The sequence below is a fragment of the Malus domestica genome, chromosome 02 (genome assembly GCF_042453785.1).
Source record: "Malus domestica chromosome 02, GDT2T_hap1".
Classification (NCBI taxonomy): domain Eukaryota; kingdom Viridiplantae; phylum Streptophyta; class Magnoliopsida; order Rosales; family Rosaceae; genus Malus; species Malus domestica.
Window position 1 is genome coordinate 11,692,616 of NC_091662.1, and position 25,838 is coordinate 11,718,453.

At 38.4% G+C, this 25,838-nt stretch overlaps 6 protein-coding genes and 2 long non-coding RNA genes across 11 annotated transcripts; 5 read left to right on the forward strand and 3 right to left on the reverse strand.

Moving 5' to 3' along the window:
* The first annotated feature begins 1,245 nt into the window (after positions 1 to 1,245).
* On the forward strand, positions 1,246 to 9,271 carry LOC103418307 (uncharacterized). Of its 3 annotated transcripts, none has more exons than XM_070808498.1 (26): positions 1,246 to 1,536; positions 1,727 to 1,888; positions 2,081 to 2,237; positions 2,364 to 2,480; positions 2,580 to 2,713; positions 2,794 to 2,944; positions 3,446 to 3,513; positions 3,942 to 4,040; positions 4,136 to 4,251; positions 4,415 to 4,589; positions 4,681 to 4,791; positions 4,871 to 4,949; positions 5,086 to 5,229; positions 5,329 to 5,442; positions 5,948 to 6,069; positions 6,160 to 6,242; positions 6,324 to 6,448; positions 6,577 to 6,697; positions 6,781 to 6,918; positions 7,165 to 7,261; positions 7,392 to 7,517; positions 7,951 to 8,043; positions 8,144 to 8,249; positions 8,374 to 8,522; positions 8,628 to 8,714; positions 8,838 to 9,271. In XM_070808498.1, the coding sequence occupies exons 1-26, from the start codon at positions 1,381 to 1,383 to the stop codon at positions 8,964 to 8,966; spliced, it is 3,159 nt and encodes a 1,052-aa protein (XP_070664599.1). In that variant the 5' UTR covers positions 1,246 to 1,380; the 3' UTR covers positions 8,967 to 9,271. The 3 variants fall into 3 exon arrangements, with proteins under 3 accessions (XP_070664599.1, XP_008354662.3, XP_070664596.1); XM_008356440.4 differs by having other exon boundaries at positions 1,248 to 1,536; positions 8,380 to 8,522; XM_070808495.1 differs by lacking the exon at positions 8,838 to 9,271 and having other exon boundaries at positions 1,250 to 1,536; positions 8,374 to 8,714.
* Positions 9,272 to 9,458: 187 nt separating this feature from the next.
* On the reverse strand, positions 9,459 to 11,893 carry LOC103418308 (uncharacterized). The gene is made up of 9 exons (XM_008356441.4): positions 11,748 to 11,893; positions 11,568 to 11,639; positions 11,403 to 11,477; positions 11,161 to 11,244; positions 10,664 to 10,733; positions 10,482 to 10,573; positions 10,258 to 10,299; positions 10,088 to 10,168; positions 9,459 to 9,767 (listed from the first exon to the last, which is right to left on the reverse strand). Exons 1-9 carry the CDS (start codon positions 11,757 to 11,759, stop codon positions 9,696 to 9,698), a joined length of 600 nt encoding a protein of 199 aa, XP_008354663.1. The 5' UTR covers positions 11,760 to 11,893; the 3' UTR covers positions 9,459 to 9,695.
* Positions 11,894 to 14,369: 2,476 nt separating this feature from the next.
* Positions 14,370 to 15,533, reverse strand: LOC103401504 (protein RADIALIS-like 1). The gene is made up of 2 exons (XM_008340220.4): positions 15,049 to 15,533; positions 14,370 to 14,627 (listed from the first exon to the last, which is right to left on the reverse strand). Exons 1-2 carry the CDS (start codon positions 15,300 to 15,302, stop codon positions 14,606 to 14,608), a joined length of 276 nt encoding a protein of 91 aa, XP_008338442.1. The 5' UTR covers positions 15,303 to 15,533; the 3' UTR covers positions 14,370 to 14,605.
* LOC139189538 (uncharacterized) lies at positions 14,504 to 14,938 on the forward strand. Its single transcript, XR_011573335.1, has 2 exons — positions 14,504 to 14,636; positions 14,722 to 14,938. It is a non-coding gene; the product is annotated as an uncharacterized lncRNA (long non-coding RNA).
* A 535-nt stretch (positions 15,534 to 16,068) lies between the features above and the next one.
* On the forward strand, positions 16,069 to 16,843 carry LOC103418310 (uncharacterized). The gene is made up of 2 exons (XR_003767827.2): positions 16,069 to 16,212; positions 16,609 to 16,843. It is a non-coding gene; the product is annotated as an uncharacterized lncRNA (long non-coding RNA).
* A 1,981-nt stretch (positions 16,844 to 18,824) lies between these two features.
* LOC103407098 (uncharacterized) lies at positions 18,825 to 22,836 on the forward strand. 2 transcript variants are annotated; one of them, XM_008346049.4, is made up of 16 exons: positions 18,825 to 19,308; positions 19,426 to 19,587; positions 19,674 to 19,859; positions 19,991 to 20,048; positions 20,155 to 20,205; positions 20,371 to 20,453; positions 20,661 to 20,748; positions 20,863 to 20,904; positions 21,000 to 21,074; positions 21,229 to 21,297; positions 21,393 to 21,508; positions 21,589 to 21,701; positions 21,801 to 21,880; positions 22,036 to 22,156; positions 22,347 to 22,413; positions 22,533 to 22,836. In XM_008346049.4, exons 1-16 carry the CDS (start codon positions 19,043 to 19,045, stop codon positions 22,666 to 22,668), a joined length of 1,713 nt encoding a protein of 570 aa, XP_008344271.2. In that variant the 5' UTR covers positions 18,825 to 19,042; the 3' UTR covers positions 22,669 to 22,836. The 2 variants fall into 2 exon arrangements, 1 of the variants encoding a protein (XP_008344271.2); XR_003767830.2 differs by having other exon boundaries at positions 18,846 to 19,308; positions 21,980 to 22,156.
* LOC103407099 (AP-3 complex subunit sigma-like) lies at positions 22,798 to 24,815 on the reverse strand. Its single transcript, XM_008346050.4, has 7 exons — positions 24,642 to 24,815; positions 24,481 to 24,523; positions 24,281 to 24,342; positions 24,035 to 24,131; positions 23,594 to 23,664; positions 23,250 to 23,341; positions 22,798 to 23,147 (listed from the first exon to the last, which is right to left on the reverse strand). The coding sequence occupies exons 1-7, from the start codon at positions 24,813 to 24,815 to the stop codon at positions 23,081 to 23,083; spliced, it is 606 nt and encodes a 201-aa protein (XP_008344272.2). The 3' UTR covers positions 22,798 to 23,080.
* Positions 24,816 to 24,987: 172 nt separating this feature from the next.
* On the forward strand, positions 24,988 to 25,804 carry LOC103407100 (uncharacterized). Its single transcript, XM_008346051.4, has one exon. The coding sequence runs from the start codon at positions 24,988 to 24,990 to the stop codon at positions 25,780 to 25,782; it is 795 nt and encodes a 264-aa protein (XP_008344273.2). The 3' UTR covers positions 25,783 to 25,804.
* Positions 25,805 to 25,838: the final 34 nt, after the last annotated feature.

A 25,838-nucleotide genomic window follows, 5' to 3' on the forward strand; every position in this document is an offset into this window, starting at 1 on the left:
GATCTGGAGCCCATTTTCTATTAAAAAATTATTAAAAACAAAAAACAAAATTTAAATATTTTTTAAATATTAAAACAATAAAGAAAAGTTATAAAATAAAATAAATAAAATAAACCAACACTCAGTCAGTTCGTCCCCTCCCCCCCCCTCTCTCCTCTCCCCATCATCATCTTCTTCCCCCTTCCTGCAACTGCAACCCAGAAAAAAAAAAAAAGAGAAAAAAAAACCAATTTGTCTTCCCCCTCCCCACCCCCCTCTTCTCCCCGCACCCAACCTCGCACCCACTACCTGCAACCCAAAAAAAAAAAAACCCCAATCCCGTTGAGGTGGAATCGGGATACCTTCACTAGGCCGATTCCGAAGGTTGAGAACCTGGGCGTGGAGAAAATGGGGGGAATGGGTGTGGAGGGAAGAGGGTGGGTGCGGGAGGGGGGGGGGATGAACTGGGTTGGGTGTTTTTTTTTTTTTTTCTTCTTCTTCTTTCTGGGTTGCAAGAAGATGGGGAATAGTGAGAGGGGGGAGGGACGACTTGCTATTAAAAATGGGGAGAGAGAGGAGAGAGATTTGATAAAAAAATTATTTTTCTAATTTTTAATTATTAAAAATATATTTAATTATTAGTGAGTGGATCCCGCATGTAGCCACGTCAGCACTTAACAGAAAAACTGACAGATGTATGACACTGACACAAATTCGTAAAATGAGGTATGACATTGTCATTTTAAAAAGATTAGGTATGAAAGTGTCGTGATACCAATAGTTGAGGTAGTTTTGTGTAATTTACCCTATTTGTTAATACTATACATTGGTGTGCCGGTCTGGTTGCAACATTATTAGGTATTAGCAATTCACTTATAATATGATTCGTGCATTTATTTATTAATATTATATATTGGTAAATAAAACATGAACCATGTAATCCATTCATACGAATTTGTAATTCCAAATGACATTTTAATATATGCGTATTTATTTATCAATACTATACCAAACACGTGACCGTCACGCTAAAAAATTTTAATGGATAATCCTTCCATCTAACTATTTTCTTCCTCAATGAGGTCCATTATGTGTGTGCATTTTCCTTTTATTTATGTCCTAGGCCTACTTCCAGTCCATGGGGACAGGATTCACAAGAAAATCGTATGGGCTTAGGAGAGCAGAATAATAGTTGGGCTTTGGGCATGAATTTAGCCCAGAAAATAATTTGGGCCACGTTTGGTTAATGTCTCTTATTCACATTCTCCATTCTGTCCTGTCCTCCCCGTACTCTTCTTCTCTCCCGCCACCTCTTCCACTAAAACCCTAAACCCTAAATTACCAGTCACCAAAACTACCCCGTTTCAGCTCCCAGAGCAGAACCAAAGCCAGCGAAGAACAATGGAGCCCGCTACGCTGACGAACTCAATGGACCTAAAGATTGGGGAGCTCTTGAAAGAGGTCCAGCTCGACTATTCACCCGCATTCACCAAGGCCGTCGACGACGCCGTTTCAGTCATCAAAAGAGCCATCGACAAAATCCCAGAAGGCCTCAATGTTGGTTTTCTTTCCACAGGCTATCATTCTGCAATCGGATTCTTGAACTTCTGATTGGTTGCTGATATAATCTTTTCATTTTAACCTCGAATTTTTGAAATTTTGAAAAGTGGATTTTTTTTTGGGATGAAATTTTGTTTGCCCATTTGCGTTGTACTCACGTGTGATGTTTGGATTGAAAACCTGGCAGGTTACAGCTGATGAAGCGCGGGGATTCGTCAGGGACATTGGCGCTGACAAGGTCGAATTCACGTTTAAGAAGCCGAAATCTATTGAAATTGGTGGGAGTTATGCCATACAGTGCATTGTGAAACCTGAAGTTAATGTGGACCTCTTCGTTCGGATGCCCAAGGTATCGAAAAACCCATATCGTAATTGTAATATGTTGGTTCGACAATAAAAAGAAATGTGTTAGCTCTTATTGTTATTGATTATAAGAAATGTGTTAGTTCTTATTGTTATTGATTATAATCAAATGTTAAAGCTTAAGAATAAAACAAGTCTCAACTTCTTTTCTTTCTAAAACTTAATTTTGTTGTTTCAGGAGTGTTTCCATGAGAAAGACTATTTGAATTACCGGTACCATACGAAAAGGTGCCTGTACCTTTGTGTAATAAAAAAGTTTTTAAAGTCTTCTTCATTAGTTGAATGGTCCACCTTACAGAATGAAGCCCGGAAACCTGTATTGATTGTCTATCCAGGTTGGTTTTCTGTGGCACCGTTTTCAATTTATGTTTTTCTTCCTTAAACTTGAGAAAGCAAATATATCCGTTTCTTTGGTGCCTGATAAATGCAACTTTTGAATTACAAATAAATTGGTTTCACAGGCGTAAAACCTGTCGAAGTCCCTGAGTTTTGTGTAAGGATAATTCCTACAGCACCGTCCCTTTTCAACATTCCAAAGTTGCACCTAGAGCGGAATAATGTTCGTGCTCTAAATCAAGGTAAATTATGTTATTGATTTTGGGCTATTTGATGATGTTTTCGACTTTCAGATGCTTATCTATTTTTTTAACTTTATTTTATTTTATTTTATTTTTTAGGGGGAGTTCCTCAGGCTACTCCTAAGTACAATAGTAGTATTTTGGAAGACATGCTTATTGAAGATACTGAAGAAATTCTCAAGAAAACTTTTCTCGGGTGGAAAGAATTACAAGAGGCATTAATTTTGCTGAAGGTATAAAGCCATCACTCCATTGCCACTTTAAAAATACTAATGCAGTAGCGGCGTGACAATGGTTTTTCTTTTTGATCTAGGTCTGGGCTCGTCGGAGAACACCAATATATGCTTATGATTGCTTGGGCGGATATCTGATCTCTGTCATATTGTCGTACCTTGCGGATAGGAATCGTATTAAAAAGTCAATGACGACAATGCACATATTCCGTTTTACTCTGAGCTTCCTTGGTATGATTATTCTTTACTTTGGCCACAAAAACTTGCTTAAGTGACTTCAAACCTAGTTGTAGACTTGGGTTCATCTTACACGTGTCCCATTTTGACATATATGCACTTTTGTCCCTTGGCACAATTCATTTTAATAGTGGGGATTGATGAAATTAAATGGGTTTATTACACTGTTGAGCTTGGAACAGAAAAAGGAAGCAATCTGCTACAAACTATACAACGTTACCTGTCACTTATATAAGCATATTTGGCAGAAATACTATTTCTTTGAATATTGTTAATTAGAATTTAGCACTAAAAAAAAGTCATCATGCACTCCTCCCTCTCATTTATTTCACGAGGGAGGAGTGCATGATGACCTTTTGGAGTACCAGCAGCTCCCTTTAATTTTACAGGATTTTGTTCTTTATTATACAAGGAAACGTCGATCTAAAACTTATTTGAATCACAATTATGGAACTGTGATAATGATTATACATACTATTCTCACTTCATGTGCAGCCAATTCAGAACTTTGGAAACATGGGCTCTACTTTACACCGAAAGACCAAAAAGCTATTTCAAAGGAGGTCTGCTATTTACTGGATCTTAATGCAATTAATTATGTTTTTCACTTGCTTTTTGTCGTTATTGTTCCACTCTGAAGTCATTGTTGGTTTTCTTGTTTTACGCCTGCATCTGTTTTCCTTGGATGATTGCTAGAGAAAAACTATGAAGGAGAAAGACAACATGGGTAGCGAGATCAAATGACTGTATTTGTTATATTGTCAGTCTTGAGACTTGAAAAACTATGTGCTCATTGAGAAGTTTGTTAATGTCTCTAGTCAGTTGTAATGATTTGAAAGTGTGTTTTTTTTGGACTGAAGCTGTGCAATAATCTTTACAAGAATCCCTCAGTGCTTGGTTATTACTGTAGTGTCCATTTTGAACTTGTACAAAATGCTCCCCTCTATTGCATTTTACTGATGTTAGTTAACCATGATCTGTGTTAATGCAGAAAAGGTTGCCTCTTAAAGAATCATTTCCAGTTGTCATATGTAGTCCAGCTACAAACTTTAATTTGGCCTTCCGAATGACAAGGGCTGGATTTCTTGAGGTACTAATTGGCATTTAAATGTTGCTCCATAATAATGGTATGTGGCGCACACTGAATTAACCTCTTTAAAAATAACGTATTTCTCTTTGTTTCAGCTCCAAGATGAGTCTGCTTCGACACTTGCATGCATAGACAAATGTAGAGATGGTGGATTTGAAGAAATTTTTATGACCACGGTGGACTATCCTGTAAAATATGACCACATCATAAGGTATAATTTTTTTTTTAAAATTTTAATGTGGTTCGTATTGAAGTTGTCTTTAGTGCGTACAATGACCTTGTGTTAGCATTGAATGTGATATTACATTATACCTTCTTTCCTGTCCTGCTTGTGGTTTGATTTTCCCGTTTTGTTTACATGTTTGCTATTTTAGGTTGAACTTAAAAGGGAACAGTGCAGTTTATGCATCAGGATTTTGCTTGGATGATGAATGTTGGAGATTGTATGAGCAGAAGGTGCAGAGTGTTTTAATTCAAGGGTTGGGTGACAGAGTGAAGAATGTACGTGTTACCTGGAGAAATATGTTATCAGACCGCATCATAAAAAATGTACGTCACCAAGAGCTTAACTTTAGCATCTCATATCAAACATACGTTTATGTACTGGACCAATTTGTATAAATTTGGCTTGTGACTCCAGGGATTGTCTACCCTCAATGCAGAGCCATTGCTTATTGGAATTTCCGTGAGCTCCATAGAGAAAGCTTTTAGGCTTGTAGATATTGGTCCAGATGCTGATAACAAAGAGGAGGTATATGAGTACCTGTTTGGAATCATACGTTGATTTCTTCTTTTGATGCATGCATTCAGTTTACTTATGTTCTGTGTAGGCCCTCAAATTCCGCAAGTTCTGGGGGGAAAAGTCGGAGCTCAGGAGATTTAAAGACGGTAAAATTGCAGAAAGCACAGGTAGTCATTTGTTTTGGCTTTTTTCCTTCTTTACTTGACGTTAGTTGTATCAATATCATTTACATGCTTTCCTTGCTCTTGCTAAAATCAACTGTCAAGATGACTAAAATGTTGACACTGTTTGCACATTCCTTAGTTTGGGAAAGTGAGCAATGGAAAAGACATATCGTCTTAAAAAGGATTTCTGAGTATGTGCTTCTGCGACATCTTTCTGTATCAAAAGAGAATATAATGCACATTGTGGATCAACTTGATTTCTCTTTGCTATATGGTGCTGGAGGTAACTAGAACAATTCTTACCGTCTTTCTATGTGATTTCTATATAATTATCTTCTTTGTTTTAATTTTTTGCTTTATGGTAACCTTTCAATTCTTTCAGATCCTATATCATCTTCTGGGAATTTGCTTGGGGCATTTGAAATTCTATCGAAGCGCTTGCGGCTTCTTGAAGACATTCCACTGAAGGTTTCTACTGTGCAGCCCCTAGATTCAGGTATAATTGCGTTGCTGGAAAAAATCAATTTTAAATGCCTAGCTTGAATTCTCTATTCCGAATATTTGATTATTCACTATTATATTATGATATTTGTGGATGTGATATTATGTGTGTTCAGGATAAAAAAAGTATTTAAAGCTCTGCTGCGTTTGTCTTAGACCAGTTTGTTGTTTTACTATTGTGATCATTAAAATCGACCCTCTTGTTTTCATAATTGTACTTTTGAAAAATATTCTGGAATGTTCTTATTATCTTATCCCTTTTCCTTCTCTGTATGACTCATCAAAAGTTCTTCGACATTTAGATTAAGGTTTGTTTCACTACAAACGTGCTCGCATGCACATATGCTCTAAAGTGTTGGGGTAAATTTGAAAACTTTTTTATTCTGAAAAAACAATAAGTCATTTGGCTTGCAAAAGTTACTACTACTTTCTTTTGAAATGGTAAATATAATTCGAATTTCATATGGATTTTCCATCACCCTGTTCGCTACTGTATGCAGCTTTCAGGTTTTCATCTGTATTCCCACCTGAACCTCATCCGCTTGCTAATGAGAAGGGTGCTTTTGTAAGATTACATAGGTTCACTCCTTCCTGCATTCGTCCGCTGGAAGTTATGATCCAGGCATGCCACAAAACCCAATAACTGTTAAGAATTCCATTGTTTATTATTTTTCTGTCAGTTAATGAAGCCTTATTACTTGATCCATTTCAGTTGGAAGGTTCTGGAAACTGGCCAATGGATGATGTAGCAATTGAGAAAACTAAATCTGCCTTCCTTCTCAAGATTGGAGAGAGGTGGGCAAACTGGGATTACTAATTCTCAATTTGATTTTACTGTCTATTGAATAGTTATCTGATGATGCTATCATATGGCAGTCTCCAGAATAATTGGGGGATGACGTGTACAGCTACGGAGGATGATGTGGATGTTTTTGTTTCTGGATATGCATTTCGCCTAAAAATTTGGCATGAGAGAGGCCTGACTTTGTTGAGACGGGAAAGTAAGAACTCTTGACTCATGTATTATTACATATTCACCACTGGGATGTTAGATTCTTTTTCCCCTTATTGATAAAGATGATGTCAGATTCTTTTGATGCTGATCTCTTCAACTTCTTTCTGACTGCAGCTGGAAATGATCAAGTGAAGCAGGTCTCTAATACGGACAGAGAACTTTATTTCCGGAGTCAACATTCCAGCATGATTAATGGATTACAGGGTTGTTACGCAGCATACGGGCCAGTTGTTAGGTGAGCATTAGCATTTGCATTCTCATTTATCTATTATTGTTTTTATCCGTTACTGTATATAACCTTTTTGGTTTCATGTGAAGGCTTGCAAAACGGTGGGTAGCTTCACATCTGTTTTCGGCTTGCTTGGGGGAGGAGGCAATTGAACTATTGGTTGCATACGTCTTTTTGAAGCCTTTACCATTCAATGCTCCATGCTCACGAATCACTGGATTTTTGAGGTTAATATTTATATAACTCATTTCCAGGGCATTTTGATAGTTCTCATTAACACTTCTGCTTTAAAAGATAGATTTTCTGACTGCTTGGCTTCACTTTTGAATTGTGAACATCAAGTTACATATTTCGAAATTATCTGGTAATTAGGAATACTATGGTGTAGCACATACATGCACATGCACACAAGAATTATTGCCAAACTTTAATGGTGTATTTCACACTCATGTGCATGGTAATTCCATCAACAGGTTCCTGCGATTACTATCAGATTATGACTGGAATTTTTCTGCATTAATTGTCGACATAAACAATGATTTGACTCCAAAAGATATGAAAGAGATAAATGTAAGTTCTGCTGCTAACTAAGAAACTCTGATCCATGTCAATCTCTTTGTGTTCTTGATTTTATTATTTTCCTTTTTTCGGTTATGGTTTTATTATTTCTTGACTGCTAATAACTGCAGTTCAATTTCAGGATAATTTCATGTCAAGTAGAAAAACTAATGAAGAAAATGTGCAAAGCGTAAACCCAGCAATGTTCTTGGCTACAACTTACGACAAGGCATCCGATGCCTGGACCAGATTCTCACCAAACTCGATGGTTAGTTTAATTGGAGTCATTTTCAACAATGTTCATTATCTTTGGTAAATTTTTTACGTTCTCTCTAGTAATCAGGTCTGTGATACCTTTTCTCTGAGCTGATCCTGCTTATTTTACAAATTTTACTGCCATTTCAATGCATTCCTTTTGTAGTAGGATGCATTCTCAATTCTTCAGTCATGTCAAAATATTAGTTTGAAACTCAGTTCCATGAAATTGTTAACCATAAACATAGAGGACTTTCTTTTGTTCTTTTGATGATTGTAATAAAAATTAAGACTTGTTGATACATTGGCTGACAGAACATTCAAATAATAATCTCCCATAGATTTTGTGATGGCTGGCACTCTGGAAATCCAAGTGCAGCAACTCCTTTTGTCGATGTAGTATTTAGTATTGCTGATGTACATTTTGATATTGTTGAATACGAAAGGAGTTAAAAAGGTTGATGGCTTATGCTGGAAGCAGTGCAAAGTTGTTGACCAAACTGGTATCAGAGGATCATGATGATAAGCATAGATGGGAGGTGAGCTTGTTAAATTTTACTGATTGTGATCTGCGAATTGTTTTACCTTGATGCACGTTTGATACATGCAAACTATTAATGTTTATTTTTTGGCTTGCAGTGCCTTTTTCGAACTCCTTTGAACAATTACGACGCAGTTATTCTTCTTCACAGAGAAAAATTACCTTACCCCCAACATCTTCTCTTTCCATCCGAATTAAATCAAGGTATATTCTTAATGTTACCTGGATGTTTGCTCGGCCTCAGCTTTATGTTGTTCTCTCTCCTTTTCTAACATACTATTCTCAAATATGGTATATGCGCTAAGTTCTAATGAGCATATTTACTCAGGTGCAGGGGTACATGTGGCATGTGGTAATGCGAGCAAGGTTTTCCACCCATTTCTGTTGCCTGGAGACATCAAAGGAAATTCGGAGGCACTAAGAAATAAGCTATTGGTAAACTTTGATCCACTGAGGTGCTTTGTCGGGGATCTAGAGGCAAGTTTTATGTGATAACTTAATTTTGACCATGATGCCGTGGCTTTCATTTTTATGTTTTTAATGACTGCCGTCTTTGTTTACATCCTCGTGTCTTGAATGTAGAAAGAGTACCCCAACACCTTCAAGCTATGGTATGATTGTCTGGGTGGTGATGCTGTTGGCATAACGTGGGGGAGATATGGTTCAAAGGTATAATTGGATCTATTCCAGCTGAATAAATGAGCATTCCAAATCGACGTTGAAAGTTCCTAAAAAACTGTTTGCTATCTACACTTCCTAACCAGTTGTATTTTCGGATCCTAATATTTGCAGAAACGAGGGCGGGAAGAAGAAGCAGAGGAGGTAAAAGATCCAACTGGTTTATTAAAAAACATTGGTGAAGTAGGAACAGGATTTGTGAGAGGGGTTTATCTTCTCAAGGCCCCAAGGCTCACGAGTTAACTCTGTTTATACTCTAAAACGCTCAAAGCTTCACGGGTGACAACAATTTTCTTTGTGATGCTGCTTTTCGACATGGTAAGCAATCCTCGGCACGCCCCTCTGACAATACTCATAACAGAGAGATAAATTACCCGGTTAGGGATTCCCGTTTGTAACTGGTAACGAAGTTACGAAAGGAAAGGTATTTGTATGGTTGTATGTCAGCCATGAGAATTTAAAAATCTGAATCTGTATTATGTTACAGTTAACTGCCTGAAAGCAGCATTTTTGTTGATGATAAATTCGATTGAACTGTTCGTTAGAAAGGTTAATACTCGTATTTCTCTTTTCCGAAAGAAGATATTACCGCCTCAAATAGTGTACTCTTTTGACTGGGTAACGTAGAAAGAGCGTTTACGCTTGCACCCGAGGTGGATATTTTCACTTACAATTAGGATATTTAATGCATTTTCATTAACATGTGCATCATTTCGAATCATTGTCAATCTACGATTTCAACATCAAAGAGCTGAATTATCAATTACGTATGAGCGACCATCACCAAAATCATCATCAAAATGTTTAATGATGTGGTTAAAATAATTAAACAACCTCAGTTGAAGCGATTAGCAGCGGGTTTAAATCCCACAATTTCAAAAATGACCGGGTGAAGAGTTTGCGAAAATCGTAGATTCATCAGCCAGCTGACATGTTTCGAATAAGAACCCGCTCACCACTCCGAAACAATAGTTAGACTGCTTCCTGAATGAGCTTCTCTGTAAGTTCTTTAGGCAATCCCATAACCGTGTCAGTCGTCCCTATCTGCAGCAAACCAAATGAAGCACATTGCAAACAAATTTGTGAGAAGTTAGAATCCTTCACACCCCTGATGGACGGATCAAAAGACACGGTATATGCAGACCCGATGAAAAAAATATAGCAAGGCCAAAACTCGAGCATGTTTGGTTGCTAATTCACTTGGAAAAAGAAAGAAAATTTAGAACCCATTAGCGAAGCGAACAAGGCTGAAAGAAACGGTAGAAAGAAGGAGATAAAGACCACGAGGGGAGGAAAACTCTGTAAAGATGCATCAAGTGAATGGCAAGAGTAGACATGAAATGGAGAGATGAGAGAGAGCTAACCACTGCTTCTACAAACGGAGAAATCAATGGATGTTCCAGCATCAAACCGCCAGCAACATTGAGCGTAATTCCCTCCTCTATCTGGCCAAACATCAGACTCATAAGCCAGATTCAACAGAGAATAATAGTTCACAACAAAGCACCTAAAGTGATTTTGTATCCAAATTTACCAGGCTATGGATAACCTCCTCTGGTATGACATGAAAATAAACCTGCATCACGACATCAAACATATGCTATAATCCTTCCCAAACTAACCAATAAATTAAACGATACAACTATCGATCATCATTGTTGATTAAAAACTTGAACAAACAAAAAAGCTAGACAAGAAGGCTGCTCTGTAGGACAGGTCAGATAAAGAATGAGCTTTAAGCAGTGAAAGAACAAGTACCTCCGCTCTGCGCCAACTGCCTTTTCTTTTTCCGGTTTTAAGGTTGGTTACAAGTACAGATCCTATAACTTCTGCTTGACCGCCGGAATAGCCTGCATCCCATCCATAAAGACTTGACCACTACATATCCATCTGAGATTTTAACAAAGGGAAAAAGATGGACAGTTGCCTTTGAAGCAAACCTTTGATAAAATTCCATGCTTCTTCCTTGCTGGATGGTTTTTCCCTTACTATCCCTTCATACACCACCACCTCAAAATCAATAAAGATTTTGTAGTGAGAAACAAACTTAACTACAAAACACATTCCCTACAAGAGAGATTCACTAAAAAAGCAAAACTGTTTCCGATGTTTTTACCGGTAACATGTTTTCTGAATAGTGAAAAGGGGGCTTTTATTGCCACTCCAAAATAGTCATCTCGTCTTGCAATCCAAACTTTTTTGGAGTGCCAATAACGTCTCCAGGTGAAACGCCAATTAAGAATAGGATTTATGAGAGTTATGGTTATATTGGTCCACTAATACTGTGTGATTTCCATAATGTATGAGAAAGTAACACATATATTCCATTAATCTTACTGCATTAAGATTAATCAGTTAAATTAATTAAGTTAGGTAGATTTCATTTTTCTAATGAAAAGTTGAAAAACATGAACAGATGTTACTTATAAACGCATACCGTGTCTGCGGTAACCAACAGTGTTGCAGGAGCATCCCCATCCAATTGTTTATCACTTTGGAGCCTTGAAATAATGGCATCTGCCTAACAAAAAAATAAAGGCAAAACACACTTCTATCGTAAAAATTGGCTTATGGGTTAGGTAGGTCAGTTGGCCATGACAGCGTCGAATTCAAATCCCGTTTAGAGTAGTTTAAATTATCGCTTTGTACCGTAAAATATAAAAAGTAGAGAAAACGTACTTTGGCCTCAGCTAAAACCATGACCAGTTCTTCAGGCTTATCCATCCTTATACTTTTTTCATCAATATCTGCAGTCTAAAACCCACAAAACCAAATCAGCAATTTGAAAAGCTAATCCATTTAACCAAGAAAAAAGATTGATGCTTTGATATAATTACAGTGTACCATGACAGTGAACCGGTATCCCATCTCCGCCAGTATTTGCCGGCGCGCCGCCGACGCCGACCCGAGAATTATCTGTCGCAAAAAAAGATCAGAAATTGCTGCAAATGTTCACAAGCTAATCCAACCGTATAAGCTACATTGGCAATGGGATTGTCATTTATTCGGGATTTAGTGACGAACCTGAAACGACATATTTGTTGTCTGCAGTCACTTTCTGCTTTCTCGGAGAGAGAAGAACTTGCAACAGTATTGGCTATGAGCATGCACTCTCTAATTTGGGCCTATCGGGTTCAGCTGACCCGGTTCACTTCGGATGTTCAACCGAATATATCCTACGGAAGGAAACGACGTCGTATTTAGTCGTCGCCTCGGTTTGCAGTTTACCACGTTTTTAACCTTCTCTCACCTACTGGCATGGACAGAGCCAATGAAGGCTCACTGACATAAATACTCCCACTTCACTAATTTATTTATTTAGTTATATACTACAATTATATAATATACATAATTATTTTTAAAGAAAATATATATATCTAATATCTAATATTCATTCATTTTACTTAAGCTTATTATATAAAATAGTCTTTGAGATTTGCATGATCAATAGAAATGGTTCATGAGATTGCCCACCATCCATGATTTTGGTCATTTCGTTAAAAACTCTTTGGGTAATTTTCAAAGTTTCATAACTCAATCGACTCTTAACCAAATTCGACGTATAATATATCAAAATGAAGATAAAAAAATGTATAACAAGAATATACCTATTTAGAAGCCCAATGTTTGCCGGACATGGTCGAAAAATAGTCTCAAATGTGACTGATCCGTGGGAAAACTGGAAAACTCATTAGAAACTGGGTAAATTTTAAATGTTCATAACTTCTTCAATACTCAACGAAATCGAGTGATTCAAAAATGAAAATCATACTTCTTGACGAGACGAAGAGAATGGTTCCTTTTTCGAAAGCTAACTCGCTGTGGTTTGGTCGGAAAACCGCTTGAAAGTAGCTAACCATTTTCGAGTTAGCCACTTTCAAGTAGTTTTCCGGCCAAACCACGGCGAGTTAGCAGTTAAGAAAGATTCCATTCTCTTTGTCTCGTCGAGATGTATGATTTTCGTTATTGAATCACTCAATTTCGTTGAGTATTGAAGAAGTTATGAACATTTAAAATTTACCTAGTTTCCGATGAGTTTTACAATTTTCCATCAGACTAGTCACATTTCAGGCTATTTTCGGACCATCTCTGGCAATCATTGGGCTTCCAAATATGTATAATCTTGTTCTACACTTTCGTATCTTTATTTTGATATATTATGGATCGAATTTGGTTAAGAATTGATTGAGTTACGAAGTTTTGAAAATTGCTCAAATAGTTTTTAACGGAATGACCAAAATCATGAATGGTGGACAATCTCAGAGACTATTTTTATTGAGCTAGCAAATCTCAGGGACTATTTTGTATAATAAGCCTTCTACTTATACTCCATATCAAATATTATATGAGCAATAGTGCTTTTGTTCTGTCATTCAAACCGAAAAATACTTATATTTTTCTTATCACTTTGCCACTTTCTACTATTATATTGAAATTTTGTAACATTAAAATTATGATACATCATCATTTGAAACCAACCTTAATATCATATTGCATATAACCATAATATAATAAAATTTTCTTAGTTGTTTACGCTAGAAGAAATTTCTTGGATGCGTCCCTGCCTACTGCCCAGCTCCTTGGTGCTCCAAGCACCACAACTATGTCGTTTTTGGGATTATGAATTTTGAAATCAAGCGCGACGATGAGTTCTTGCAGCAGGAAGAAGAATTTCGGGAGTGGCAGCTTCGTGGAGAATTTGAGGGATCACATTCATGAATTTCTTCGTGCTTCAATGGACGAGCACAGAACTTGCTTGAACGAGACAGTGCAGAAGGTACGATTTTACCCCCTTCTCGTTTGCTTTGCAATGGAAGATTTATGTCTGTGAATTGTTGGGCAGTTTGGGAAATAAATTTGGTTTTTGGTCCAAAGCAGATGTTTGAAAGGGCAAAACTTAACAGAGAAAACAGTGGCGGCGGACCAAACGAAGGCGGAAAATCCCTGCCTATGCAAACAACTACAGATTAGGAAGATTTTGCAAGTTTTTTTTTTTTTTTTGGGTTGCAGAGAAAAAGAGTAAGTGTAAGACAAATTTGATATCTTTATCTTAGCATATGTATATGCTGTGTTTGAAACAAGTGTTTGATGAATGACATTGAAATGCTAGCGCCAGTTACTCATGGGTTGGAGTTTTATTGATGTGGGTATCACAATGACTTCATATTTCCTTCAAGGATATTGATATTCACACACCTATTTTTACTTCTCATACACACTGTTAATTTTTTACCATTGATATTTTTCAATTCATTCGATTCGATGAAACGGCCGAAAATTGAGAATGTATGTGAGAAGTAACAATGGTGTGTGAATAACACTACCCTTAATCAATTGCTAAAAATTGTCCATGCCCGTGTGAGTGACTGAAGGAGCAAACTTTGTTTTTATTGGAACGGTTGGATACTTGTTGGATGGCATTGAATTTGATTTCACCGGTGCTACACTCAAACTTAGCAGTTTACATCCTTTATGATACTGGTGTTTCATGTTAAAATTTTATTACCAAACTTAATGTAGTTAAGGATTTGGTAGCCACTACCCAGTTATAGTAATATGCTACTTAATGCCTCCTTTCTTTAATTTTTAATCTAAGATTTCTGCCCCCTAATCCCACCCCACCTTGTGCAACTGGAGCTAAGATCATGTGCTAATAGTAGTACGTGCTTTCTTTAATTAATGATGATTATAAATAAATAAGCACTTGCATATGCAGGGATTCTTCCTTGTTACATGTGCAAACAAGGCAAAGGAAAGTATACTGCATCTTGAAGTTACAGGGAAAAGATAGGAGGGAATGGGAAGGGGTGCAGATTTTGGTTATGCTAGATCCACTTCAAGAGGAAATTGGTGCTGTGTCTACCGCTGGAGGGCGTCTTCCTTTAGAGCTTTAGGGTCTTTAGCCTGTAGAAGGTAAATGGAAGTTATTATACACGAAGCTTGTAGTGTTTTCTGAGTTAAGTGCTTTCTACTGTTGCAAATCTTCATCAATGAACAGATTTACTGCCAGCATATGAACAAAAGATATGAGCGAGGTGCATGTTGATAGTGCAACTCCGCCTACGAAGAGTGAGGCCAACGAAAAATGAAGAATGACAAGGTTAGTATCAATTTGTAGCCTGAAAGGTTCATGATCCTGCATAGAAATTGTTATATTTATATTTTGAGTATGGATTTAGCACAGAAGTGAGTTTCGCTGATTGTTTTCGGTTATATATTTCGTGGACATGAATACCTTAATGTCTGAATATGGTCAGTTAAAGATTTAAAATCAGTTTTTCTAGTCTTCATCTTATCAAGTAATAAGAAGAAAGAAGTGTATTACCTCTCTTCTTCACTGCTGATGTTGCTTTCTCCAACTTTCCGATACTTGGGAAGGGGAACTTTTCCTGATTCAATGCGGTTGATGTCCGCTAGAAGGATCTCATACTGCCTCTTCACTTCCTCTTCGGTTGTCCCTCCAACAATTCTGGCTATATTACGCCAACGATCATGGGTTTCCCTATCATATGTTGCCAGAGCGTTTTCAAACAATTTGTTTTGTTTGGCTGTCCAAGAAGAAGGCTTGCTAGGTGCCATTTTTCTGAGATATTAGAGCAAGATTAGTCGGGTGGAGCTGGAAGTGACGAGAAAGAAGTTGCGGGAGAGAACGAATTTGGCCGATGAAAGGAAACGAAATTTAAGGGGAAAGCCTGAGGTAGAGAAACCGAATAGTACTCTAAGCCAAGATATTAGCAAAGAAGAGAGCAGAGAATTACAGTTCATGCAAATAAGGTGATGCAAGTTGGCAGACAAAATTTAAGGATATCATATTATAACTCTTGATAACACTCGATGTGCTTGAAATAAGAAGCAGAAACTAGAAACAAAGGGATCTTTAAGGACGGTCAATTGCTTTATTTTCAAGCTTTTTTTAATGATCGGAAGTACGATGATATAATATAATTAGTATATAAACATGTGGGATGTCATAAATTACGACTTATATTAAATAGTTCTACTTCTAATCGCATCGACGCCTTTTGTTATAAAATCTAAACACAATGTCGGGCTGTGCCGGTGGTTAAGTAGTTACAAAAGAAACCAATGTTGTTATAAACATGTGTGTGTATGTATGTATGTATGTATGTATGTTTGCATCCTACATTGTTAAGCATTTGTTTCCAAGACATTTCCACTTCTTAGCTCAACTCTTCCCCCATGTTTATGTCATTAGATAACTTCTTCCTTGTTTTCTGGAAGTGGCAGCACCACATGGTTACTTACAAGAATCAAACCACTCTTTTTTTTCCTAGCTACCATATAAAATTTGATACACTCTAGTCCTACCTAACATGTATTCTAGTCTAGGTGGAGAAAGACTTTTGTGCAACACGATAATGTTGTAGCGGTATCCCAAGTCTAAAAGGTATTGCCTTGTGGGAAAGTTAAAACGCATTACTGTACATGATTGACTTGAAATGCCGTCACAGTGGCATCCTCGGTGCAGGTAAGTTTCTATCATCTTTCTCACTCTACAAACTAGAATTTGGTTTTTTTTATTAACCATTGAGTTAAAAAAAAAAAATCTTTGGAAGTGGTATGATTTGCATTGGGTTCCATTCTTACAGTTGTCCAAAAATGGATACAAAGAAAACTTTAAAAAAAATGGTGTTTCTTTTGTCAAGCTGCAGGTCTATAATATCTCAAGTGTGGAACAAATCTTTTAAACTAAACCCCATGTGAAATCCATGGAGCAAAGCATTAGTTTAATTAGTATAAGATAATCATAATTAGGGAAGGTTAATTGCAATTATGTGATAGGTCCTTTTGTGCTTGTCTTGGGGCAATTCCCCATGAAAGCATCTTTTGGCTTGACTAAACATGTGAACCTGTGTATGCTTAGCCCTGAAGGCAAAGGATGGAAAAGCAGCAGGAAATGAGGAAGATACTTAGCGCTTAAGGATTAGTGTTTTGATGAATTCAAACTAAACTCGATGAGAATGCAAAGAACATTTTCTAGCACAGTAGTTTGATTGAAATGAAAAAGTAGGTAGGTCTCATTGATTTTGGGTACATGATAATACGAATGTATTGAATAATCAAGTGTGGGTTGTTTATCTCATATCGATTTATCATCATCCGAATTCTTTTTCAGACTTATTCCTTATTCTTTTTTATCTCCACCTAGAAAGTAACCACACACGCATGAAAAGCAAAAAATTAGAATAATTTTGCACTCATCTTCTTTTTTTTTTTTCTTTTTTTTTTTCTTTTCACAAGAAGCGATAGTAAGTTTAACATACGATTACACAATTACAAAGGTTGTCGTATAAGTACATTCTCCAGTGTCCAATACGTTAATCTGGAGATAACCCGCACAAATAAGCATAACAATAAAATTCCTAATGGCTACCACAAGCACAAGCACCTTCGTACTACCACAAGTACCTCGACACAAATCCACCACAAAGATGGCATACGTATATCTAAGATGGGGTTAAAAAAATCGAAAAAAGGGAACTGAACACCAAACCAAAACCAAAAAATCGAAAATCGAAAAAAAAGGAAACCAAATCGAACCCTTTTGGTTCGATTTTGGTTTTGGATGTTCGGAAAACGAGCCGAACCGAATTCCTTTACACTTTATGAATGCATGCCCATGATGTTTCTTTTGTGAAACTTTATTGCCAAGTTTGAAACTAAGCCTAGGGCTTTTTCAAGAAGCATACTTGGTTCAATTAGGGAGGATATTTCATTGGTTACAGAGGAAAGTTTTGGAAGGCTTTGGAACTTATAATAGTTTCTTTATTTGTTTACTTTTTGAATGAATACGGTGATTTTTCTTTGCAATTGAGGTTGTTGATAAAATATGATTGGTTTATATAATCTTGTATATGTATAACTGCCTTCCCACTTTTCCACTTTCCCCATTTTTTCATTATTAGTCTACCAATGTAAGCCTCTTTTCTAAATTCTATATTAAAAAAAGATCAAGTTTTATAAAATAAAATAAAAACCAAAACCGAACCAAACAAAATTAAACTGAAAACTGAACCAAAAAAAACCGATAGAAAATTGAACCCAACCGAAGTTTCGGTTTTGTTTTTGACAAAAAAAATTGAACCAAATTAAACCGAACACACCCCTATATACATCGAGACACATGCAAAGTCCCTGCCGGCAAGCAATAGCACAAGTGAGGACACATCACTTACCAGGCAATACATCACACGCTAGACGCGTACATACGAAACAAACACTGCTTAAAAAACGAAGGCAACCGTCGGCTCATGTCCACCGGTGGAGTCGTCTCCACTAGAGACAAAACTGCATATGTAAAATTCAGATTTAAACTCTAAATCAGATGTGTTAGTTATAAGAAGTAGGGAATCAAAATATTTTTTTGTTGATTCCAACAAAGTAAACATACCATTCGTTTAAAGGAAAACTAATGAAAAAAGTTTGAAAACTTTGAGTTATAATGATAATGACAAAATAAAGAGTAAAATGAATAGTACCATGATTGACTTTTTAGTGTAAAAATATGGTTTTTCATTAAAGTGAACAGTACTGAAAATTTTGTTAAAGTTCCCTTCATTTAAAGGAAAACTAATGAAAGGGGTTTGAAAACTTTGAGTTTTAACGATAAAGACAAAATAAAGAGTAAAATGAATAGTACAAGAATTGACTTTTTAGTGTAAAAATATGATTGTTCGTTAAAGTAAACAGTACCAGAGATTTTCGTTAAAGTTCCCTTCATTTAAACTTCTAAATCAGCAGATGTTAACAAAACTAAATTGGCTAGAATAGATGCGTTGTCCCTTATGCATCTGAACATGAAAGTGCACTAAAGTATAATGTCTCTTATTTAAAAAACAAAAAAAGGCCTAGCCCAATGGGGACCAGGTCCGTCCCAGTAGTTTGGGTTGAGTGGAGGTGGGAGGCCCAAAGGGGAACAATGGTCCAAATTAACCGTGTGATTTGCTCTCCTCTCTTTTAAAGGTAAACAATCAGGTACCGTTGATCAGGTAAGGCCCCACAATGCATCAAACGGTTGAGGTTTGCACACTCTTGACGAACCGCAGCATTTCGTCTTGCTCAGTAAACTGAAAGCAGACTGCCGTTAAACATTAGATTTAATCAAATTAATTACCAGAAAAAACGACGAGGGGATTGCCTGTAAAGCACCATTTTAATTTTTAATTGCAACACTAATTCTTATTATTATACATGAAAATCTGATTAAGCAAATCACTAAGCAGCAAGCACTACTACTAGTTTAACCAGAAGGCAATCAGCGAAAGCCAGACTCCCATTCCCGTCCCACCAGAGACAAAATGTGGCGAAGGAGCTTTAGCAGCACCACCGGGACCGCCGCCGCTACAACCGCGTTGAAGGACAAGAAATGGGACGCTCTCGTCATCGGCGGCGGCCACAACGGCCTCACTGCCGCCGCATACCTCGCACGCTCCGGCCTATCCGTCGCCGTCCTTGAGCGGCGCCACGTGATCGGCGGTGCCGCCGTCACAGAGGAGCTGGTTCCGGGCTTCAAGTTCTCTCGGTGTAGCTACCTCCAGAGCCTCCTCCGCCCCTCCATCATCAAGTAACACCCCCCGCATCTGATCATCTCTTCAATTATCTGTTTGTGCGGTTTGCATCGTAGAAATGCTTGAATAATTTAATTTTCAACCAAACAATGCCTTACGCCTCCTTCTAACAGGGAATTAGAGCTGGCGCGGCATGGAATGAAGCTGCTGAAGAGGAGTCCTTCGTCCTTTACGCCCTGTTTGGATGGAAGATATCTTCTTTTGGGGCCAAACAAGGACCTTAACCACTCTGAGATTTCCAAATTCTCCAAACAGGACGCCGATGCTTATCCAAGGTTTATACTTGTACTATCCGTATTCCGTATTCCGTATTCCGTATTCCGTTATCTGTGTGTTGGTTTTGAATAAATTGATTGTACAGATATGAGACTCAGCTGGAGAAATTTTGTGAATTTATGGACCCCTTGCTGGATTCAGCTCCTCCTGAATCTTTGCAATGCGAGTCATCTTGTAGTGTTAGTGATCGGTTCAAGAATAAGATGCACAATTCCATGTTTTGGGCTCGGTGTCTGAGACAAGCGGCCGCCTTAGGCCAAAAGGACTTTGTGTAAGAACCATTCATTTTCCTAATAATGTTAGCTCGAACCAGCATTAATTACTATGGTTATGGAGGTAGGGCTAATTGATTTCCTGGTAAAGATTTCGGCTTTATGATTGTGTAATTATTGGCTTTGGCAGCGAGTTTATGGACCTTTTGCTATCCCCGGCTTCGAAGGTTTTGAATAACTGGTTTGAGGTGATCAAGTCATTTCTACATCAATGATTAGTTCAAAGTTCAAACCTTGTGAATTTTTATGCATATTAGTCATATCTACATGATCGAGTCATTTAGCTTTTTACAGGCAGAAGTTCTGAAGGCAACCCTTGCAACGGATGCTGTAATAGGAACTACGGTAAGAGTCATTATGAACGGCTGGAGATTCATCACTTCAAATTTCTAAATACTTATCATACATACTGCACATTTTGTATTTTTTTTTTCTCGAAGGGACTATCCTACTATATTATTTGCACTGTTTAGTTACTTTTCTGCCTCTCCGCCTTGGATTCTTATGCAGGGAAGTGTACATACACCTGGGAGTGGATATGTTCTGCTACATCATGTGATGGGAGAAACTGATGGTGAGCGTGGAATTTGGTCGTAAGTTACTCTATTGCTTGCTTGACATGTCTCTGCCCTCTATTTTTCAAAATTAGTTTCACATGATACTTTGATAGAAATTCTTGGATAAATGCATTGCTGTTAGCATTCATATGTTATACTCCAGCTTGAATTTTCGTTTAAACAATTTTTGTTCATCACTGTTTAAACTTTCTCTTAGTATTGGAAAACGAACTTTCCGTACAGGTATGTTGAAGGTGGGATGGGTTCAGTATCCTTGGCTATTGCTAATGCCGCTAAGGAAGCTGGGGCTCATATTGTAACATGTGCAGAGGTATTTATGTCCCTAAAGGAGTTAGGATTAGTTCATGTTTCAGTTCTCAAACTTTTTGCATCTATTGTCTGTCTGTATGACTTTGTAGATTATGTTTTCAATCTTGTTCTTCAGGTTCAGCAATTATTGATTAATGACTCTGGCACTGCGGACGGGGTTAGTTTCTTCTTGCTTCCTAAATGAGGTAGTAGTGAGGTAGTCTTGAAACTTAAATCTAACTTGTTGGATATTGTTTACATGTCTTGTTGTAGGTTTTGCTGACTGATGGCTCACAGGTGCATTCTTCAATTGTTTTATCAAATGCAACCCCTTACAAAACATTCAAGGTAAAACACCGGGCCTGCGTATGTAAGTTCAAATATAAGAGACGACTTGTTCTGTGAGAAACTAGATGGGAAATAACACCTGTGTAAACCTTTAAATTTCTTTTATATCAAATGGATTTTAATCTATATTATAGGTTTCCATTATATGACACAGGAATTGGTACCAGATAATGCTCTTCCTCCTGATTTCGTCCGTGCAATTAAGTACTCTGATTACAGCGCTGTAAGCTCCCTTTATTCCTTCTTTTTCTGTGTCATTCTTCTTAATTTTCCAATTACTATCTTTACTATAACTTGAGGTTACTTACCTATCGGCAGGGAACTACAAAAATAAATTTAGCGGTTGATGCATTGCCCCAGTTCAAAAGTTGCAATTTAGGTCATCCCGATGCAGGTCCTCAGCATGTGGGCACCATTCACATTGGTTCTGAGAGGTAAGCTATTATCTCACTGTGTGGTTTATTTGGTTCCACATGCAGTGCTTTTTCATATCGTTTCCGTCTCTCTTCTAAAGCATGGAGGAGATTAACTCAGCCTGTCAAGATGCTGTCAATGGATTGCCATCAAACAGACCAGTTATTGAGATGACAATTCCCTCTGTACTCGACAAAACTATTTCTCCACCTGGTACGTAAAACTACTTCGCCTTAAAAATGCATTCATATTGTCTCGTTCCTCATAGAAAGCATTCTAGTTCTCAGATCGACATAATCCAACTCTTTGTAGGCAAGCATGTGATCAACTTGTTTATTCAATACACACCATATAGTCCCTCAGATGGCCACTGGGGAGATACTGTTTACAGAGTGAGTTTTTCATTTCTTCTTTTATCTTTCTTTTTCTTTCTAGACGAGGCGTCAACTCTTTTTCGTCACTTTTGATGGAATAATTTTGTGGTGACACAGAAATCTCCGCTCTGGGCCTCTGACTAGTTCTTTCAAATGGCATCGTACCTTTGCAGGAATCGTTTGCACGAAAATGTTATAGCTTGATTGATGAATATGCACCTGGGTTTAGTTCATCAATTATTGGTTACGACATGTTGACTCCGCCAGACCTTGAAAGGGAAATTGGTTTGACAGGTACATCAAAACTCAAATCTTTGTAGAAATGTAGGCAGAGCCGCAGATGGTTCGGCCAAGTTTAGTTCACCATAAATGATATAAGGGCATTGGCCGGAAGTGGCAGCCATTGAACGTCACAATATGGAGATGTGAAGTTTGTCATGCAGCATCCAAAAACTCACACCGATTTGCAAATGTTTCTTGACAGGAGGGAATATCTTCCATGGTGCTATGGGATTGGATTCGCTCTTCCTCATGCGACCTGTGAAAGGATGGTAAATCTTCCGACGTATCCGATTTTGCTTGGGACATAAACTTCCTGCTATAGCTATGCCTTATGTTTGCTTGTGTAAAAAGTCTATCTGTTTTGTGTTATTTTGGTATAAACGTACAGGTCAAATTACAGAACGCCACTCAAGGGGCTGTATTTGTGTGGGAGCGGAACCCACCCCGGGGGCGGTGTGATGGGGGCACCCGGGCGTAATGCTGCACGCGTAGTTCTTGAAGATGTGAACAAGCCATTAAAATGATTTTGAGATTTGTGTCTTAACCAGGTACCAATCTGACTGGTTCCAATTTCTTATGTTTCGGGTATGCCGAAAATTTCAGGCATTCCACATTGTGTTTGTATCTTGTATCTTCGTCGAACAATACGAGACTGCATTGTACCTGTTTCTGTTAATTATCTTTTGATACAAGCGATGTCTGAAAGACTCGAAACCAAAGAAACACATGCTCAACAGCTCAAGAAAACAGAAGATATAATGCCGATAACTCAAGATTGTCGCATGTTTCCTTGTTCTTTTTTTCATCCAAGTATTCAGCCATCCATCAAGCATCCAAATACTCACAAACATCGCACTAATATTGCAAGAGCTCTGCAGTGATTCCTATCAAAGAAACTTTGGAGGCTCGGCCTCGGTGTGACATCAAAACTGCAAACTATCGACTCCGCCAGGCGGAAACAGATTTTGGGACCAGTGAGATGGCATTTGAGGCTGCTTCTAACCTGCACCAAAAGTTCAAATTAACATAAGCAATCAGACATCGAAATAGTCAGCAACAGATACAAGGAGGGGATAGGGGGAGGGAGGGGGAGAAGAGACACCACCTTGAGATTTCTTCGACGGCCTTCATAACTTCAGTTGAACTTGTTTCCAGCACTTGACCTCCAAAAATGATCTCATCCAATACGGTATGCATCTGAGAACGAAGATAAAACTAATTGAAGCACGGTTCAATGAAAATGGTTTGGTGAAGCCAGATCACAAACATTTTATTCGGCGACACTTCCTAAAACAATAATGTATGTAACCTGACACCCACCCTTTTGTGCAACAGAGTCAAATCACAAAGCAAAACCAAATAATGTTTCACATTACTCGGAGTATCAAAATACACGCAACAGATCACAAGTAAACGTTACTCACACCAAAACGAAGGGAGCATCTTTACCTTGCTGTAATTGATAACCACGTCAAGCTCGCATACATTTTTGAAGCATTTGTCCAATGTTTCCACAAATACTGAAGGAATGAGAATCGAAGTAAGCAACTCATTCAATCAAAGCAACCCTTAGCACAAGAAAGCACAAGCATTAACTTTGAGAAACAAGCTAATCATTGCCATGTTGGATCTTATCATAGTCTGTTGTTCAAGTCACGACCATATACACAGTAATCCTCATTTCTCATGAGTCATGACATATTAACTGTAACCATAAGGTTTCTGCAAGCAAAATTCATCAACATTCCACTTTTCAACCGTAAAAAACTTTCCCGATATCTTCTGATTGCAATCAATCAACTTGTGAATGCTCTTCAAAGGTGCGGTATCTTGTGAATTCGAAACCTTGCAATTGAGTAGCAGCTATATAACATGGATAATGCTAGGTACCTTGTATGAGGTCGAGCATGGCAAGCTCGTTTTCAGAGCTATCGAACACAAAGACGATGTACAAAGTTGCAAAGTGCTTGTACACAAGGCGAGTATCCTGCTCAAGAAAGGAAATGATTCAGACAGCCGATTTGAATAACCGTCGTCCCGGATACAAGGACTGTTTCTTATTCAAATTTTACCAATTTCAGATCATCCAGAAACTTTATAAACAGGAATAATTTGAGGGAAGATTTGCCAAAATACCGGGCCGAAAATAGACTCAGCATCCACGAAATTGCTCACATTCTCAGCTCTACCGGACAACACTGTGGAAAAGGAAAATCAACATGAAAACCTAATTTGAATTTTAAAAAAAAATCACAACAAATTGAGAGTCAAGCTAACATCCACATTGATTTATGCAGTAAATAAAATATAAATCACAGTAGAGAGAGAGAGAGAACCTCCATGGACGCTGCTTATAAGTTCCTGTTGCTTCTCCACAGGCTGCCCTCAGAAATTGGAAAGCCAGCCATTTTCACACAACAATCGTAATAATTAAGAAATAAATAAATAAAATTACAGAAAAAATAAATATTGAAAAATGGAAAGAGGAGGAGGTGACCTGAAATTCGTAGAACTTGGAAAGGCGAGGCTTCCCCTGCGTGTTTATCACCATCACCGATCGGATCATCTTCTCCAGAAACAAGAAAATCTTTTTTTCAGTGAATTTGCAGACTGCACAGATGAGAACTGGCTTAAGATCCACGCCGGCCTGGTCCCTTGTAATTATGTACATCGGTAGGGGCCTATTCGTAAATTCCTGTGGGGACGCATGGCTGGAGATCCAAATCCGCGCAACTTGGCGGCATAAAAAGTGTAAATATCAAATAGTGAGCCAAACAAGCCCTAGACCCTAGTGCACTTGAAGTCGAGTCGCAACCAGAATCATCGGCGGCGGCGCATCATCAATGGCGGCTCAAGAAGGCGGTGATTCTGAAGACGATGCAATACTGATCCCCGAGACCGCTACGCTCCTTCCATCGACTCAGCATTGCCTCCATTCCATCAACTCGGTCGTCTTCATCCGGGAGCTCCGGTCTCAAGGCATCTCCTTCCAGCTCTGGCCGCCCGCCACCACGCTCCTCACGCTCCTCGACGGGCACCGTCGTGACCCCAGCACCGGACCACTGGGCCCCACACTCTCGGCGTTGGACTCGAGGCAGCGCCCTCACAGAATCCTCGAGCTCGGCTCCGGGACCGGCATCGTCGGAATCGCCGCCGCAGCCACGCTCGGGGCTACCGTCACGGTAACTGACCTCCCCCACGTCATTCCTAACCTGTTATTCAACGTGGAAGCAAACGCCTCCGTATTGGCAGCTAACGGTGGGGTGGTCCACGTGGCGGCGCTGAGGTGGGGGGAAGCGGCGGACGTAGAGAAGATTGGGCGGGAGTTTGATCTTATTCTAGCCTCGGATGTAGTGTATCACGATCATCTCTACGAGCCGTTGCTTAATACGCTGCGTTTGCTGATGTCAGGTGAGACGGAGGAGGAGGGAAGGGTGTTTGTGATGGCCCACATGAGGCGGTGGAAGAAGGACTCGGCTTTCTTCAAGAAAGCCAGGAAGCTTTTCGAGGTGGAGGTCTTGCACGTGGACCCCCCGTGCCTTGGCTCCCGGGTTGGAGTTGCCGTTTACCGTTTAACCGCCAAAAAGTCGAGTAGGAAAATGTTGAATTCTGTTGACAATGCTAATGTTATCGCCTAACAATCATATTCCATCTTAATTATTCTTGCGTTTTTTGTTAATTGCATCTTTTAAAT